Here is a 20,394-nt window from a genome sequence, read left to right as displayed (position 1 = left end):
GCGCCTCTGGGTACTAATCCAGCCTTGGATGGGGGGCAATTCAAATAATAAATTGATCTCCCATAGAGCTCCCAAAAGACTTTATAAATTGTTTCATATCGACTAGTTTGTTTGTAGAAAGTTGCCATAACTGACACACTGATCAATAGCCCCAAATTAAACTTGCGGTCGGATTCGGGACAGTATTGCGCAAAACGTGATACGGCGCGATTTTGAGTAAATTTCCCATTTCCAAATTAATCCGTTTATTTATTTACTTATGCGGACCAGATTATGATGCAAGCAACAATCATGTTTGAAATACATTACAGTCAGTAAATGACTACCAGGATACATTTTGTAGTATAGTCCGACTCCTGGCTAAAACACATAGGTCTGGATGTTCCGTGGACACACCGATACGCGAATGAACACGTGAAGGTTCAGAATTCAGAAAGTCTAAACAACAAGTTGCGCTGCCCAAAGCAACTACTCGTCTAGCAGCAAACCACATGCAACATGCAAATATGATAGAAAGACAGTAATATGGGCTACAGTACCTTGCAGGGCTTGTGTGGGCGCATGAAGCGTATAGATCCCAAATGTTAGCAGCTTATGTCACCTCACCACCACGTCAGAAGACAAAATGCTTCAATGCTCGGTAATGTACGGGATAGTTTGAGACTCGGTTATAGTTTTCTTGACAGGTGGTGACTGGTGAGGTTGGTGGTATAGCTGGGTCGAGTTTCTCCTTTGCGCGCTTTGATGGAGGGGACGACACACATGGCTCAATATGGGACAACAAGCATAGACAAGCCCTCCTGCTCACTGCCATTCGCTGGAGCAGTACAGTAGCAAAGGGGGTACACGAGGAGGACAGGCGACAGGAGTTAAGATCATTAATTAATTACTTAATTCAAAGCCTGCAAAATATGTGATTCTTTTGGGGAAACATAATTTATGGTAGGCTACTTCTTTTTTTGGGCTCTTCGAAATCTAGGAGAAGAACTTCCGTTTCTTTGGTGTTTCGTGTTTCTCACAGAACACAACATAAAGGGTAACATCGTTCCCAGTTGTATTATCAGTGAGGGGAACCACGCCCAATTTAGGAATTCATGTTATTCCTATATGGTCCAAAATATTAGTGAACACTGTTGAAGGCAGAGGTTCTGTGTAGGATTGTTAGTAACTGTCTAACTGGATATATAACTGTTTACACTAGTAACTGTCTAACTGCATATATAACTGTTTCCACTAGAGGGCGCTCTAGGCGGAGACACTCAGGAACACCACCAGGTGGCGAGTATAAATAGAGGTGTCTCCTCCCACTTCTTTCTCTTCCCTCCAGTCTCTCAGTGAGAGAAGACCTGTAGTGTTACTGCTCTGCCATGTGAATAATAAACCACGCCAGTTAAGGCTCAAGATAGAAACCATGCCTCTTGACCACATTAATAGCCGAATTCTGTTAACAAACACAAACAACTCTCGCAAATCCCCAAACTAGGCTAACATTACAATGTGTGACGTCATCAAATATAAAGAAAGTCTCTGTTCCATAGAATAGACAATGAATTGGGAAAATGTTAAAGATGGCAACAAAAGCACCCGGGGGAATGTCCTGTGAACACTGCTATAGAATAAGGATAACATTCGGTAGATCTGCTAACTCAGTCTCCCATTTGATAATGGAGCATCTCCAGATTTTTATACCTGATGACATCTCAAATTTGACTCTTCTCTGGTTTCTGGCTTTGGGAGAGAGTATAGTTCATGCTCACAAATTGATTGATTGAACATTCCTAGGCCATGGAAATAACATATTGGACATTTTAATTTGGGTTGAATCCTTTCATTTTGATGGTTAGCCAGACTACTTCACACCTACCGTTTATGTGAGACTGACCACTCAGCTGTGGGAAGGAGGGGGGGGGTATTTTGGGTGTAGTCCCTTCTCTGGTTCCGGAAGAATGTTCTCCATATCCCAAACTCTGGTGAAAATGTTAATTATACAGAAGAAACTCTGTTCAAACCAGAGGGGGCAGGGATCCCCCCGTGCCCCATGTTGCTATGACACCTGAATATCCCCAAGGGGATTAATAAAGGAACACTTGACTTGACTTCTTCACTTACCAGCACCCGATTGTTTGATTGATTGAAAATCGTATTAACAGATTGCAGAATGGGTACAATACCACCCGAGTTCACTAAAACCAACTGAGGTCATCATGATATAAACATCACTTGAATATTAAATACCCCCTATGATTATTGTGTTTTGGTCTAGCATTTGTCAAACTGTAGGTTTATGAGAGGACCAATAAACAGTCATGTGTGGACCAGTGTTTTGTCAAACTCAGGTCCAGGAACATCCTCGGGATGTTGCCGACGTGTCCCTGAGCTAGTTATCTGCTATTGAAATAGTTATTTTATATTATTTTTTTATTGGAAGTGGGCTCTGAAGGTGGCAATATTATTGCTTGCCGGTCCCAAAGACAAAAGGACAACTTGGTTGGTTCCCAAGGGCAATAGGTCTGAGAGACTAGGATCAAGCAGAGGTCTGAGGGTCAGGCAGATCTTGCTTGCATCCTCAAGTATCAAAAGTACTTCATTCTCAGGGGTGTAAACCTCAGGCATCACCACAATAAAATACAATTTTGATTAAGGTAACAATTCTATATTTAATACTATACATTTAGCTACAATACAATTTCATTAGACTCCGAACATCTGATTAATATGATATATGTTGTGATCCAGCTAACACAATCATTAGTCCAGGGTTGGGTGGTAACGGATTACATGTAACTGGATTACAGTAATTCAATTATAATTTTTTTTTTAACCTTAATCGGTTACAATCACTAAGAAAAACCATAATCATATTACAGATTGGTCAGAAATACTTTGAAATATAACAGGTCTAGTAAAAAATCTTCATTTACTTGCAAAAACACATCTGGGCTTAAGTCTTTTCAAGCACATTATCCACCAAGTACAATAAATAAACAGCGAATTTTCTTTGGTGAAAAAGGTGCGGGACAACAAGAAACAATATTGCCACCGGTTATTAGCAAAAGGCTAATTGTGTATTTTTGACTATGCCAATTTGTCCTGGATTAACCATGTTGCTTTAAAAGAAAGCTTCAGGTCATGTTGTGTGAGAACTTTGCCGGAAGGATCATGTCAACCCACTTACAGAAGCTCAACTGGTTACGTGTTCAGAAGAGTGATGGTTCACAAGTGTTAGAACAACATGGCTCCCATATAGACCTTTTCTAACTTAACATAAACATTCTAAATGGAGCCAAGTAGCTGACAAGGAATCTATAAAAGTAGGAAGGGTCAGACTCATTACATCAGAATACCAGCATTCTATATGCTCTGCTTGGTGCCAGACTTTGTTGCCAGTTATATTGAAGCCTGTATTAAAATTCTATATACAAAGCTATGTGAGGAAACAATATATCAAACGTTGGCTAGTTAATACTTTTTTATTCTGACATCGGATGTAATAACCTGTTTAAATGACGGCTGATCCCATTCAACTCAATGTCGGCCGAACTTAAAGTTTCCACACTTGGCACCAATGTGATGACCCTGATGCAATTCCACAGCAAAAGGTCTGCACCTAAACCAACTAGTTTGCACAGGTTAGTGCGTGTCACCAAAAAAACACTATCCGCCAAGAAAACAAAACCAAACACTGTCCACTTAGTTATTTTCCATAGCAAACGTTTTATTCACTGGCAAATATTATATTGAAAAATCTGACAAATTAAAATACAAAGTTGGTAACTCCTTCAGGGTCATGTTTTGAAGTAGCCACACTGCATGGCCTTAACGACTCAAAGCAGGCAAGTTGGGTCATCGAGATCTTTGTCAATAGACTAATTCTACCTCTTGGCTCACATGAAAGCTCGTTTGGCACATACAGAAAAAAAAGAGTTTAAAAAAAAAAGAAATATGGTGGTTATTTTTTCAAAGCTAGCACAGTAAAATAGGTATAGTATGAATCCACAGGTCCATATTAAATAACAGTTTACTCCAAGTAGAAGGTAAACATGACGAATCTCCCACTTCCTAATGAGGAAGACATTATCTAGATTTCCTATAGGTATTTCTATGAAGAGCAGTCTTACGAGGATTGTCCCCTTGACCCTTTGCCTGCTCTCTTAACAGAATTAGGTAACAAGCAGACTGTCTCTTTTCAGACAATTTACATTATTCACAATATTTACACAAGAGATTGGCGTTGTGAACAGAAACAAAAGCATAACGTTTCGGTTTCACACTTAGAATAGCATCCTGATTCTGAACCAGTAATGAATGAGGGGGGGGGGGGGGGGGGTATATATATATTTTTTAGTATTTTTCAAACACCAAAAAAACAGCAAATGCTTTGTTGCCGTCAAATCAAAATCTCAATAGTCAACCTTTATTTCAGAATGACAGTTATTTTCAGATTAACACCCATTAATTTTTTTAAATTCTACATTAGGTTCTGAATGGGTTACAAGAGTCCTAGGGTCATGAAACTTGGCTCAGCACATAACAAAAAGGACCCAGTCAACTTTTCTTACATTTTTTAAGAACGCTACATTTGGAGGTATGAGGTTTTAGTGTGGGGTCATCGTTACGTCATCCTGCACACTCGAGCACCAAAGAGTCTTCTAGAAAACGTTCACGTGATTTACGGCAGGTTAACAAGGAAGGTTGGTCTGGATTGTTCCGACATTATGGTGCGTTCGGCAGGTCCTCGTCAACTTGTAAGGACTAACAAAACCGTATAGACCTGGGGAGTGAGGTTCCACCTGTGATTTCCCCCCCATCGAAGAGCAAAACTATTACCGGTACGTATTACAGCCAAACAGTATTATTTAGGTTAATAATCTTTGTATAGTTTAATTCTTACAACCAATAAAATAACTGCTCCGATGTTGGTCCTTTACATTCTCGTTGCATTAAACACCATATTTTGTTTTCATTTTAGCCATCAATAAAATGTTAAAAACATGAAAACTATGGCGTTTAAAAACAAAACACGAGTATATAAGTCTGTTGCGTTTACTATTTGGGTTTTTCCTCAGCTCCACAGCGTTCACTAGAGACTGGTCGTCAAATACAATTAACCCTTTCCTGGGAAGATGTCGTTTTTGCATTAGGTACAGTCATGTACCCATTACCTTTTTTCCCCTCTAATGTAAAAATGCAGATCTCATTTAATTATGCTCAACTCTGCTCCCATCAAATGTCAGACCAATTGAATACGAGAACAATATAAACCCGCTACCTTGAGAAACTCTTATGGTAAAAGACGAGTCATAATTTCACCTGGGTCTTAAAACTATCACGGCTATAAGACTCCCCAGGGATACGAGGCGATAGCGTTTGGGTGCGCTAGTAGTTAGGTTGTGAGGTCAGGACTAATCAGGTCCAAGGCAGTAGATTCGGTCTAGATTATTCAACCTTGCTTTCTTGATGCAGGTGGTTTGAGCGATTTTTTGGAATCCCAGCATGTCAAATCTTTGATTTGTCAGACACATGATTACAGTTCAAATGTTTGTGCCACAAAAGGTGAGGGTTGCTCAATTTAAGACCACTTTGAATAGAATGTAATACCTATTTCACAGCATACTAGTAAAAGGGTATGAAATAAAAATTACTATGAAAGAAATAAGTGCCAGAATTACTTACAAATATTACTCCCCCATAAAGTTACAAAAGTAAAAATTAAGACAGTCACTCAAAGTCACCACTGAATTTGACCACTTGGTCGGCCATTCGAATGAAGTTTCCTAGTAATAAACTCAGAAATGTCTGACTTTTACTAATTGATGAGGACCTACCAAACGCACAATTAGTCCCATCACCTTCAGCAGCATCTTTCAGCTATGTCCCTCCCCCTGATGAGTGATATGGACATGAATAGCACAAGCTTTGAGCAGCAGAGTATTATTGGGTTAAATGACAGCTCAAACTACCGCCTTGTTAGACGTTGGTGTAAGGGGGGGGGGGGGGGGGGGGTCTAGCTAGCCAATCACCTTCGCGTCTCTGGAGTCAAAGGAGGAGGTACCATCGGAGCCTGTGTGTTGCCTAACTCGTGTGTGTTTCAATGAAGGCATGTTTGTGACGCTCTTTACAAAAGAATTGCATGCATGGCAGTCAAAAAAATAAAACTCTTCGAGAACATGTTCTTGTTTTAGTTCACGTAATAATTTCACTCTTCTCAGGTTTTCAAAGGCTCGATTTACACACACACCTTCCTTCAGAAACCCTCCCAGTGACGCCCACGTCAAAACCATTCCCACGCCGTCCAATGAGAGAAATACGATGTTGTCGACTTAATTCCTTTGTCACTTGGTCTCCGGCTTAATTTCTTTGATTCCGTGTTCCGTTGCCACAGTGATGATGTGGTCCAGGGCATTCAGTTGTCCCAACAGCTTCACCACCTCTTTAATCTGTTCCCTGTTGACACATAGACAGCAGTATTAGGAGCGCTGTAGAGAAAGGCATGCACCCATATACCCCCGAAGCATCACAATGTAGTACATCTATGGACCTCAGGGAATGTATTCCCAGTCAGAAATATTGTGTTTGTTACTATGCTTGAGTAAATTGTAATGAAGCAAAAATGAGAATATAAATGATCATTCCCCCCCCCCCCCCCCCCCCCATCTTTGATGGTGAATAACACCATGCTAACATTGACCAAAAGCCCATTCAGCACCTTCCTGAGATCAAGTGCACCAAGAGTCTAAGCAAATGAACAAAGGGCAGACGATTTACAGGTTTTTTTGTAGATACAGTACTGAATTTACATGCAATTTGATTTTTATAAGCTCATATTTAGCTAATAACATTAGGGATGCTCGATATTGGCTTTTTTACCGATACACCGATATTGTCCAACTCTTAATTTCCGATACCGATATCAACCGATATATGCAGGGTTTCCCCCCCCCAATTTTTTTTATAATTTCAGGTAATTAACATTACATATCTCTTGTTGTGGAATTAACACAACATTATGCATACTTTTGACAATAAATAAAATCAGAATTTGTTCTTACTTGCTTGCCTGGGTAAATAAAAATTATAGAAATGTAATTTTTTTTTTAAACAGATACCGATATTTTCCGAGATCACATTTTAATGCCGATATCGGCCGATAATATCGGTAGGCCAATAATATCGGACATCCCTACTTAAAATCATTGGTAAACAAACGTAGTGCTGAAAATATACACTTTGACTGCTGCTTTGATAGGGTTAGGGTCTTTACTCTTGGCTACATTTGAAAAAGAAACGCAACCTCACTTAATACGGACTGTATTGATCCATTTGTGACGTGTAAGAGGTTGGTGGTTAATATTTTTGTCTTGGTGCAAATAGTTTATTGATTAAAACTTGATCTAAAAAAAAAGGAGTTATTTAGCATTTTTTCCTACATATGAATGTAGGAATAATGTAGGAAAGGCATTACGGCAAGCATTTCTTACAGATCTGATGATTAACTCATTCCCCGCCAACAACTAGTTTACTCGTTATTGGCAGGCCTGTACAGTGCGACATATATATCGCACGTGCTACAGCAACAGCGGTCTGTGCGATGGATGGATTTACTTCAGTAGCACTGGTGCGATAGGGATTCGGTTCATATAGATACTCTTATTTTGAAAATCCTGTAGCGGGTCTCATTTCTGCCCACGCGCAGCTCCAGCTAGGCTCCGAAAGCTAGCAACGTTCAGGTGCATATGATAATCTTATTTTGAAAAAACTCTTGTGACAACTCGAGGAGTCATATCCGCCCTATCCGTGCGCCTTCTGCAAGCAGAGCAGCGCGTTGGTCGGTTGGTGCTACACGTCCCGAAATAAGTCTGTGGTGGGTTTTTTTTCTCGCAACGGGTCAAATGCATCTACATGCTTTGCACCGTCGCCATTCCTTTATGCGCACATCGCCCGAAATTAACGTTTATGTACCATTACAATCACTACAACGTTAGCAAGCTAACAAGCTAATCCTGATCAGAGGCAGAGCCAGCAGCCACAGTGTGGGCTGGGGAAAGGGAAATGGGGGGGCACTCTCTCCCCTTCCCTGTGTGTGTGTGTGCGTGCGTGCGTGCGTTTGGAAAGATGATGAAGTCACTAGTCAGGACAGGAGTATTATAGTAAACTGAGGATGGACAGATAATGTTGATATTCAAATATAAACAAGTTTTCGAGAAGAGTGGAAGTTTGAAGACAGACTAGACTACAATATGATGCTGGGGTGGTGAGTTGAAACAGTGTGTGTGAATGAATGAATGAAAACTTTATTTAACAGATTGCAGAATGGGTACAGTACAGTACGGCTCAATACACACAATTGTTAAGGGGATGCAGACCTGAGAAAGACGTTTGTCTTGTTTACATCAGGGTCCCCCATTGTGTGTGTGTGTGTGTGTGTGTCCCAACCGACCCCACTTCTATGTTTCAATAAATTATTTGCATTTAAAACTATTAACGCCGACTCATTCCTTCAGTCCACTCAAAATTATGCTAATATTCCTTATGTTGTTTATGATATTAATTGAAAATAGCATATGAGAGTATCATAGTAATAATAACACATGGCGATATACTAAATGACAGCCAAACATGGCACTGCAACTAAATAACACAAATACAATATAGGCACATTTGTGACTGTTACAAATATAACACGTTTTATACTTGTGCTACAAGATTTTGGCCTGTGCTACAAAACTAATAATAACTTATTGGGAGCCGACGCTTGAACTCCAACAACGAGTATACTCGTTATTGGATCCTTTTTTTCGATATTTTTATTAATTATTCATCCAGGGACCTTGGCGTTACCATAGGGAATGAGTCTGAGGTCGCCAAAGTGCAATACCGGCAGCATCCAGCTAGACGGCGGTATCGAGCACCCTTTGTAACCTTGTATATTGGCCTGTGGAACGGCCAAATGTCTCCGGTTTCACTTTTCCTTGTCGGCCAAGTGGAGCGGTTCTCCCGGTTCCATTGAAGCACGTCAAATATACCCGATCCATATGTTGTGGTGGGTTATGCCGTGGACCAAATGGACATTGGATGTACCAGATGGCGATCAAACAATTGGAATATTATTTTTGGAATACTCCCGATCATAGGTAAGGACTATCCGACGTCAAAAGCTTGATCCTGCAATGCTTTTATACCGATTCGGACTGATAATCGTTTTTAGTGTTCAATACGAATGCCGTTACCGACAATCAAATAATCAGAAACGATCCCCCCACCTTTCATGCATTCATGATGAAACATAATACCTATAACATGGATGTGATTTTGGAATAGTAGCGCGTACAGGCAAGAAACGGCAACGTCTATAGTAGAATTGACGTTTAAGGCTATAACTCAGCATTTCGGGAATTACCCCAGACCGCTCTAAAACCATACTTATATTCACCGCGGTATAACACGGGAACGTATGGATGATTTTTTTTTTTAAATGTAGTCTTTTTCACATATTGAACGATAGATAGGTGGTGTCAAATGGGCCATAGTATTGTATCCATAGCTATAATATAGAATATAGTTATAGCTCTATAAACAAGGTGACGCACTCCTATCTTTTAAAGTGTGGCAGTGCTATGACGGGCTCCATCTAATTCCCGGTGGTCAATGAGTTAAATGGGTTATTCTGACTGATGAAAATCTAAGGATAGCAGTCATGCAAACATTTCTTTAGTCTGATAGCCCTGATTTCTAGCTTGGCATCCTTACAGCTACTCCCACACTACACCACTGGAAGGTGCTAGGCAGGACTGAAAACTCCTCTACCCCAACATCTACAAAACTGTGGAACAATCTCAATACAGAATAAAACTAAATGTGTACATTCAATACAGTGTATTCACATTTAAAACTGTATTTGTGATTATCCTTATCTCACTCTCTTCCCTAGGTCTCTCAGTCCCCCCCATTGTGGTCTAAACTAGGCATCTGCCTGGATGCTGTTGGCGTGGAGTCGGGGGATGCTATGCACTTAGTCAAACAGAGACACAGTAAAACAGAAACAGACACGCGGTCGAACAGAAACAGAGAGACAGTCAAAGAGAAAGTCTAACAGAAAGAGACAGTCAAAGAGAAAGACAGTCGAAGAGAAAGGGAGAGACAGTCAAAGAGAAAGGGAGAGAGACAGTCGAAGAGGAAAAAAGACAGTCGAAGAGAAAGGGAGAGAGTCAAACAGACAGTTGAACAGAAAGAGAGACAGTCAAAGAGAGAGACACTCAGAGAAAGAGAGACAGTCAAAGAGAAAGAGACAGTCATAAAGAAAGAGCGGAGAAGACTATGAAACTATGAATACATTTTAACGCATAAAGTATCAACATTCTAATTGTGACCTCAAGATTCATATTAAATCAGAAAATGTGCGTATCGTTACAGCCCTAAAGCTGTATTAACAGACTAGAACCACTTACTTGGCGCTGCGCCGCTCTAAATCAGAGCCGCCCAGACTGGAGCGGTACATGGAGCTGGCCAGGTGGGTGAGGTAACGGCAGAATGGCTCCAGCTGTGGCAGGGTCTGCTGGCCCTTCAGAACAGAGAACCACTGGGCTGGGAAACACTCCACCACCTGGTGGAGAAAGAGGAGGACAGGAAGTGTTGGCACCGATGGAGGAGGGTCAACTTTTAAGTACATGAAAAATTAAAATAAATGTAGGGTACGTAGGCAGCATACCCCATCAGGTAGGAAACATCTATCATGGTCGTTATGGCTGTGGTCCAGAGAAGTGAGCACAGGGTCTACAACTTCTTTAAAAAACAAAATATGGAACTACAGTAATATCATATGGAGTTTCAGGGTGTCTTCTCATTAGGAACGGGTGCTCCGTTCCGTCCTCGCTCCGTCCTTGAGTGCAAACTCCCCCCCTCCCTCTCCCCCCTCTGGTTTGCGTACACACTGCAGTCTTGGTTCGCTCCCAGCCAGGCACAATGGACCTGTCTCAAAACCCTGCCCTCTTTTCTTGATCCTCCAATCACAGCTGTCGCTTACCTCTGACTTCCTCGTACAAACAAAGTTTAAAGTTTGTACGAGGAAGTCAGAGGTAAGCGACAGCTGTGATTGGAGGATCAAGAAAAGGGGCAGGGTTTGAGACAGGTCTGAGGAGAGCAACTCTATAGTCTATATATTTCTGAATAAACAAAACAGTTACACGGGACATTTTCGCTGTACCTCAGGAAGTAATGTACCAGCTAAATCTACACGATGGGTTTTGGATACTTTTCCTACACTAAAAACATTATGGCCATGGCGCGGTTTGGATGGGCTAACCGGCCACATTACTGTCCACTGCATCAAACCACGGAAAATATATCGAAGCCTCATCTTCTTCACTTTTAGCTCGACATTGTTGACTGATTCGTTGTACCCATGCACGCACATCTTCTAATAACAGCATTATTAGACCAGCACGTCCAACGAAAGACGTGCTGGTCGCGCTGGAGAAAAGAAAAGATGTTGCGTTTGTCTTTTGCGTGTTATTTGTTATTCTAAGATGCTAATTCATCTGTATCTGGATACAATGCACGGATTTTGTCGAGACAGATAGCGTTATTTCGGGAAAATTGATATCTATAGTCTGGTGTAGTTTGTCCACGAAAAATGGAGGCTCTAATTATTATTCATAGACTATGAATAATAATAATTAAAGCTTCCATTTTTCGTGGACGAAAACTACACCAGACTATAGATATCAATTTTCCCGAAATAACGCTACCCGTCTCGACAAAATCCGTGCATTGGTTATCCAGATACATGAATTATCATCTCAGAATAAGTGGCTTTGTACGCGTTTTAGCTAATCTTTTACGGCTTACGTTTTGGGCAATTATTAGAGGCTCCATTTTTCATGGCAGAAAAATACATCAGTCTATAGAAATAAATGCATTCGAACAAGAAACCAATGTATAGACATAGCAATGGCAAAAAAATTGCCAGGCCTAAGGTGAGCCAGGGAAGTCTTGGGACGTGGCTTCATCTAGAAGTTTCCATCATCCACTGAGCCGTGAGGCTCAACATGCTTGTTTGGTTGAGGTCTGAACTCGCCAAATTGCGCATAAATATAGTTTTTGTGGGTATTGTCCAGTTGTTGCTGTATGTTTTTATCTGCCCAAAATTCAAGCAAGCATGAAAGCATTACAGGTTTTGCTTGCACACCACGCCCTGCTCCGTCGTCGGGGACACTGGTGCGCACCCGAGACCACCTATTCGAGCGGTCCCGTCTTGGACCGAATCAGCGTCCCCGGTGACGGGGGGGGGGGGGGGGGGGGGGAGCGTTCTCATCACTCTATTTTGGTGCGATCGTGCTCCGATTCGACCCCGAATGGCTAGTGTGAAAGCCCCCTTTAGACAGGTGTTCAGTAGTTTATATTAGAGTTTTGGACAGCTGTTTAGTAGTTCATGTTGGAGTTTGACAGGTTTTCAGTAGTTATGAGCCAAAAGAGTTCTACTATGGAGCCGGGCATGAATATACAGCTCGCTGATGCTTAGCTGTATCAGGGGCGGGCTCGAAATTGCTCCCGAAATTTGATCTGTGCGACCTCAAAATATAATTGGGAGCATTTGTGCGAGTGAAAATTATTGTTCTGGTGAGACCTCCTGCCCCCCTCCCCCAACGTCCCTTTCTCTGTCCATTCGCTAGTTTGTACACTCAGTATGTGTGCCTTGTGAGTCGACAGTGACCATTCTAACCAATCAAACGTGAGCTTGACGTTCTTACATTTAATGCAGATTTTAGATTAGTTAAGATTAGCCTTCAATCACTCCATTTCGTGGCACTCCACTGTCACGTGACAGAGAGCTAACACGTTAACTAGACTATAGGCTACACTACTAGGTCTACACTATACTATAGTTTAAGGCTACTTTCATTGTTTTACTGCATTACAGTACTGTTATATTGTTGTTTTTTATCAATAAAAAATATATTACATATATATTGTTGGTGCTCCTTACATTTTGGTGGGTGCTCCTAAATTTTTGCTGGTGCTCCCAGCAGTGCTACCAAGTAAAAAAGTTAATTTCGAGCCCCGTGTATGCAAGGCTAATATATTGGAGGCTAAGGCAAATGCTGAGATTGTGCTAGTGGAGTGTTTGGGGACCAAATCAATGTGTCAACTATGCCTGTGTTATAACCCAATTCATTCACAGGATATGATGCAATCTAACGGTAGAGGCATCTCGTTGGCAGTGTGTAAGGCGAGTACAATCACTGGTAGTGATTCATTATGCCACATGCGTTGGTGCAGCGGTGCCTCTTCAGCAAACAGAGTAGTGTTTTCTACTGTGCTAGGACTGAAAATGTATGTAGTCCATTCCAACAGATATTCCCTATCTGACGAAGTGAGCTACCCTGTTTTAATTACATTTGCAGTGGACCATTCCGATACATTTTCTACCCGACAGGCTGAGCTACCCTTGTTTTAAAGCTACTACAAGGAGAATATTCAACAATAATATATCATAGTCAAATCAAGATATTCCTTTATTGATCCCCTTGGGGAAATTGGGCTCCATGGGGGTTTCTGTGGTTAATCCTGCCAAGGTACGGACATTGAATTCATAATGATATATTGACGTTGAATTCATGCACCGTATCCTACCTGCTGGCATTTGTGCAGGCTGTCCTCCCCGACATCAGTGGTCTGCAGGGCAGAGAGGATGTATCTGTTCAGAGTGCTGTCCAGAGCCAGCTCCCTCATGCAGGGACCCGACAGGATGCCCTCCCACTGCAGGATGTTGTTCAGCAGCTACACATGGAGAAAGAGACGGTTAAGACTCTATCCACTTGCAGCCTCAGATCACGGGCCTGACGGATGCATTTACATGCACGTTAAAGATATGGATTTCATTTGTATTATCATACGAGAATAAAAACAACAGATCACAAAATGCGGTTATAGACGCAATGTGCAGGTGAGGTAAGAAAATAACCAAAAGAAAATGCATTGTCCCCTCTATGGCTTTAACCAATAAATTATTAGCTAGTATCCACTATCCACAATAATGTGCATGTAAATCACTCTCTATGTTGAATATTCACTCGCATTCGTTACTAAAAATCAAATCAATTATTCATTGCCAATTTTTGGGTAATGGATAGATAGAAACTGATAATAGCTCCACATTCCTACCTTGACACAGGACCAGAACTGCCTCTGGTAGAATAAGTAGGGACCACCATTCTTGTTCTCCAACACACTGAAACACAAAAAGCACTTACAGTCGGACACTTGCTTCCACATATACTTCAAATATATGTAAAAACAATCTTGAGTTTGTAAATATGACAAGTGTGTGTTCAGCCTATTGATTTGATCATCTTGGTTCTTGAAGTTTTTATATACATTACATCACATTAATGCATCCCCATTACAATTGTATGGGCTTCCATGCTTCTGTAGTAACATCATCATTGAATAATCAAAGCTACATTCTTCAATGCCGTGGGTAAGAGAGAGCTGTGGGGTAGAGAGGTTTTCTGAAAGATCATACGAGGTCCTTGTCTGAGAAGAACAGATTCTTATGAATTAATGTTGGATTATTATTTCCTTAAGTTATTTCTTATGCTGATTTGGGGAAATGTTTTAACAGTAATGGGGGGGAAAAGCTACCAAAAGAAAACAAAGCAATCCAATAGTGATTTTGACATTGATTACCATGGCAGCGATTTAAGCTTTGAGGGATTCAGATCAACCCTATGTCACAGTCAACCAATATGGCGGGGAATGTGCATAAATCAAATGGTTCAGGAGATAATGGTCAGGACATTATAATCTATGACCACTACCCAGTTTCACTGGATGACTTACTTTTTGGGGTAGAGTGGTAAGAAGACATCATCATCTAGAGTCCGCCTTGTCCGTAAAACGATCGTCTTCAATAGCTCCTGGTGGAGGAAAACAAACACATTGGTGTCCAAATTGTCTTTTCATTAGGGACGCACAAATACCACTTTTTCACTGCCAATACCCCAATTGACCTATCTCGGAGGGAAGCAACAGCTGTGATTGGAGGATCAAGAAAAGAAGGCAGGGTCTGAGCTAGGTCAATTCAGACCAAGTACCGATCCATCGCTTTTACTGAATGGTATACCCCACAGTTTGGGGTTATTGGACAAAAATATTTGATATATAATGCATTTTCTTTTCAATTGGAAGAGATCCAAGATGCTTCCATGTGTTAAAAATGCAGTAATTGAAGTAAGTTTGCATTGATTTCTAGCATGTTACACGTAATTGAATTTTATCATTGGAGAAATGATCATGCCCCGTTTTAGTTTATCTCTACATCCCTAGTTTGGATGTAGAAAATACAGAAAGAAAATTCACATTGAAGCTGTATTTTAAAGTAATTTGCAACGGAAATCGGATGAGAATAGACCACTTTAAGTGAAGGTGTCAGAAAAAAATTTATGTATGAAAATTATAATTTACATAAAAAAAACACAAATCAGAGGGTGATGTATTGGTAGTCTTTGGTCATATCATCTAGACCTAGGTGAGGTCATGTATTATGTGTATATAGGTAGGACAGTATAAACTACCTGCGTGTAGCGGTTGTTTCCGTGCAGCACTGTGGGGTATCCCTTAATCAGCCTGCGGATGAAGCCCACAAGCCTGGCTGTCTGACTGCTGGAAAGAGGGTCCCACACCTGCTCTGCCAACACTGACGACACAAAAACACAACAGTTAAAATAACATGTTCACTCACCGACCACAGTGGCAGGTTGATCATGACTTCAAGAGACTTAAATGATTCTACCTGCCAAATTCAATTTTAGAGGTTAAAACAACAACATAGCCATACGGTTAATGGCTGGTGAAAATGTCCCACCCCGGTTAAGTCTTGTGGGATCCCCTCAGATATTGGGGTCCCTAGAAAATGTCCTGATCGAACTAAAATGACCTTCAACTTCACACACAGAAGCACCAGTCAGACCGTCTGTACAGCTGCCACTAGAAGCACCACTGAAAGGAGATGTCAAGTAGAGGAAACTTTCTAATGTAAACAAATTAATGGGAGCAGTGTGAAGGGTTTCTCACTTGATTCGATACTCTGTAGTACCGACGTGTTTCGGTTCGGTACCTCAAAAGTACCGAATTCGGTACCCATCCCTAATTGAAATGGTAGCAAACTAGTTTCATTACTTGTCCATCTACTCCCTAGCCGATATCCATTATAGACATTGACATTTAAGATTCGAAAAGGGCGCTTGTCTATTGGACAGTGGAAATGTGTGTGTGGCTGCGAGCCTGTGTGTGTGCGCGCGCGTGTGTGTGTGTGTGTCTTGTGTGTGGACTGCGAGCTCTGTCTGACTCCAGATCAGCGGAGGCGAGTTGTTCTATTGAAGCCGATTACCACCATCCTCTCGCTAAACAACTTGTAGTACACCACGTTGTTATATATATATATATATATATATATATATATATAATAATAACAATATAATAAGCCGCGTTTTTTCTTCCTTCTTCCCAAGATGCACAGATATATAGATAGATAGAGAGATAGATGCAGTGTGCTTGTTTTGCATTGAATGCAGGTAATAATAAGCACTTCCTATATTTGGTTCGTGTTTGGTCCGATGAAGCGAACCGAGACCGACGTTTTCAGGCGGACCAGAGTTCGCCTGTTTGGTCCGCGAACCGAGTTCGACGCGCATTCACACAAACCCGAAAAACCGGACTATAGAATTCTGGTCCGATAATCCGGACCAAACAGCCCGTGTGAAAGCGACCTTAGTGTAACACAGGGGTGCCCAACCTTTTTTGAACCAAGATCTACTTTTTAATTTGCCACCTAGCCGAGAGCTACCAGACCAAATTTGACCTACTCTCGGCTAGTATTAGTAGTAATAGTAGATTAATAATACCCATTCAATATGCACATGACAGAAAATATTATATGGCATATAATATAATATGATATTTTATATATCATTGTAACGGTGTAGTGTAGGAATTACAAGAATGTTAATGAAATGAATGATTATTATCAAACGGAATTGTTTCTGTATACACATTTATAAAACGATCAAGGCATATTTAGCCATTCTTTATGCGTTCACATGCGCTTTTCAAGAATCAACAAAAACGAGACTTAATGGGAAGGGTGTGCTTGTACATTTGAACATAGTTCCATGATACGTGGCTGCGTTGTGCTGAGAAAGAGGCGCAGATCCGCTTCTACTCGAGGCGAGATCTGTATTTATTTTGTATTAATGTCAGAGCCGAGAATCCCGCTTCACAGAGGTATGTTGACGCAAACGGGACAAGCTTTTTCAGCGCAGCATTACACAGCACTGGGTAGTCGTTCCGGACTGATATCCAGAACTTTGCGAGGGCCTGTCCAGTGAACTTGACTTTCAGTAGCTCGTCACACGAAAGATCAATCAACGCCTCCTGCTCAGACAGAGGGAGGCCTGTTGCGAGCGTCACGCGCAATGAACGGATCTTGGATCCAGTTGTTCAAATTGTCCGTGCTCTTTCTTTCAGGGAAATAAGTCAGAAATTGATCAATGAGCCCTTCTATGTGGCTAGTAGGCTACAGATGATGGGCTTCAAATCATTAAATACGGGCTCTGCTTACGTTTTTCCACAACTTGGCTCTTAACATCGTCCGACCTGCAGTCAATTCTTCTTGAAATAGTGTCAGCTGACAGCGGTATTGTATGGAGCTGCTCTGCAACACTTTGTCCACAAAGGACAGAAACCACATATTTGGTACAGGGCAACCAAGAGCTCTCTGCAAGTGTGTGGGGTTTCCCAGTCTTTGCGATCCAATTGGCAACAATAAACAAAGCATGTACCGGTAGTCCTTTTTTGTTGATGGTTGTTGCCGTTTTCAGCACGATTTTCTCTGCTCTAAAACCGTAGTTGCGAGTGTCCAGGTTAAATTAATCAAATCAGCTTTATATGCTTGGCCTGGAAAGTCCCCCCCCCCCCCCCCCCCTGGAAGTGCTTTAGTTACGAGACAGTGTCGATCACAAATATCTGAGTACACATTGACTCACAAAAGACCAGACGGTCGATATACCTGCACAGGGCTGTCACGGACGCTCGCGCATGCACGTCGCAGCACTTTGCGCTCCTCTGACTCACAAAAGACCAGACGTGGCCTGTGCTGATGTATGAGATGTGTATTGGAATACTGTGCCTCCGTTGATGCAGGGGCGAGACATGGCAAATACACACAGCGGCCAGGTGGAAAACTCGATCCGAGTTGGGCTCGCGGATTTTCGCTTGATTTTTTATTTTTTTTGCCAATGCGTCACCTACCTATGCTCCAACTGTCACCTACCTAAATAATCTCACGGTCTACTTGAAACTAGCACGCGATCTACCGGTCGATCGAGGTCGACTGGTTGGGCACCACTGGTGCAACATATAACTGCATTCGAGTATAGTGTAACATAACTGCATTAGAGTATAGTGTAACATAACTGCATTAGAGTATAGTTTAACATATAACTGCATTAGAGTATAGTGTAACATAACTGCATTAGAGTATAGTGTAACATATAACTGCATTAGAGTATAGTGTAACATAACTGCATTAGTGTAGTGTAACATATAACTGCATTAGAGTATAGTGTAACATATAACTGTATTAGTGTATAGTGTAACATATAACTGCATTAGTGTATAGTGTAACATATAACTGCATTAGTGTAGTGTAACATATACCGTACTTTTCGGACTATAAGCCGCGGCTTTTCCCCCCATTTTTCGACCCTGCGGCTTATATAACGGTGCGGCTTATATGTGACTCGACGTGACCAAACCCGAAAATGTAAAAATCTAAATATTGCTTTTTTGACTGCATTGAAATGTTATTTATCTGTTCCCTTATTTGCTAAACGTAATACAACTTGTAAATGAGTTAATTCTTGTTATTTGTCCGACAGTATTGTGTCCCAATGCTAATTACATATGGTAATTAAACATTAAAACACCTGCGGCTTATAGTCCAGTGCGGCTTATAGTGCGGAAAGTACGGTAACTGCATTAGTGTATAGTGTAACATATAACTGCATTAGTGTATAGTGTAACATATAACGGCATTCAAGTATAGTGTAACATATAACTGCATTCGAGTATAGTGTAACATATAACTGCATTAGTGCATCATATAACTGCATTAGTGTATAGTGTAATATATAACTGCATTAGTGAATGAACACCGATTATTATACTGTAAATGAGGGCCCTTTTATTTTATTGAACTATTTTACTGTACTACACTATTGCACTATTTTACTCTTATTATTGTCTATTTTAAAACCATCAAACGATATCAAACCATAAACAAGATGGCCTATTGGGATGTTGTGATCATTTCGTGCCCGTCTTTTCGTGAAGCACTTTAGCTGCAGCACCTTTCATACAAGAATTGCAGATCATACAAATTAAGTTTTATTATTATGAAGGTCCTTGTACCGAAAATGTTGTTTTCCATAATATGTTTTAACTGCAAGTCACAGAGTCTGTGTGGGGAGCACACCGTCCATAGTCTTCTCCTACACACCAGTCTACTTACACTCGGGTGTGCTACAGTTCCACTGTTTAACTGCGTTGGTGGAAAAGGGGCATTTATTGTTGATGTATCTTTACCTGACAGTTTGGGCAGGATGACCCGCTCCACTATAGCAGGCAACAGGTTGATGTATCTTTACCTGACAGTTTGGGCAGGATGACCCGCTCCACTATAGCAGGCAACATGTTGATGTATCTTTACCTGACAGTTTGGGCAGGATGACCCGCTCCACTATAGCAGGCAACATGTTGATGTATCTTTACCTGACAGCTTGGGCAGGATGACCCGCTCCACTATAGCAGGCAGCAGGTTGATGTCCACGTCTCCCTTCGGCAGCTTGCCCGGCTCTTCACAGCCATAGAACAACAAGGACTCGAACCACAGCATGTATTCAAAGTTAGCACACACCGCCTAGCCAGAGAGGAAGAGAAGGAGGTTTGAGTTTATACTGGGCATCAAGAGTCTCTTCAACACAAGTGAAAAATAGTTAACAGTTTTCAAGTTTGGTTTTTATTTGTCAGAACAAAATACAGTATACTTTATAATGAAATGCTTGTTTCTTATGAGCCCCTGAGAGGGTGCTACATACAGTAAAGAGAAAGTAAGTAAACAAAATTTAAGAAGTAAAAAGTAGGTAAAGTCAATATACATGTATACAATACAGAGTAAAATTAGTACCAGTGAGGTAGAATGCAGAGGTATAAAACTTGGGGTAGGGTGCAAATGAGGTATGAATGTGGTGCAAATCTCTTTAATAATAGATAAATATAAAGTGTGTTAAAGTGTCTAAAGTGAATGTGAGTGGTAATGTGAGTGTTTGTTTAAAGTGA

General features: G+C 41.1%; 1 protein-coding gene across 1 annotated transcript in view; it reads right to left on the bottom strand.

Moving 5' to 3' along the window:
• Positions 1 to 3,694: 3,694 nt before the first annotated feature.
• paxbp1 (PAX3 and PAX7 binding protein 1) overlaps positions 3,695 to 20,394 on the bottom strand; it is a 33,321-nt gene continuing 16,621 nt past the window's right edge. Inside the window, exons 12-18 of the mRNA XM_084320166.1 lie at positions 19,828 to 19,975; positions 15,573 to 15,694; positions 14,839 to 14,915; positions 14,161 to 14,227; positions 13,630 to 13,776; positions 10,446 to 10,600; positions 3,695 to 6,444 (exon numbers count right to left, since the gene is read on the bottom strand). Of these exons, the coding sequence (XP_084176292.1) occupies positions 6,333 to 6,444; positions 10,446 to 10,600; positions 13,630 to 13,776; positions 14,161 to 14,227; positions 14,839 to 14,915; positions 15,573 to 15,694; positions 19,828 to 19,975 (828 nt within the window). The 3' untranslated portion in view covers positions 3,695 to 6,332. The remainder of the gene's footprint in view (positions 6,445 to 10,445; positions 10,601 to 13,629; positions 13,777 to 14,160; positions 14,228 to 14,838; positions 14,916 to 15,572; positions 15,695 to 19,827; positions 19,976 to 20,394) is intronic.

The sequence above is a fragment of the Notolepis coatsorum genome (genome assembly GCF_963971535.1).
Source record: "Notolepis coatsorum genome assembly, chromosome: 8".
NCBI classification, from domain to species: Eukaryota; Metazoa; Chordata; class Actinopteri; order Aulopiformes; family Paralepididae; genus Notolepis; species Notolepis coatsorum.
The sequence above is the reverse complement of the archived record's forward strand: the minus strand, read 5'-3'. Positions and strand labels throughout refer to the sequence as shown.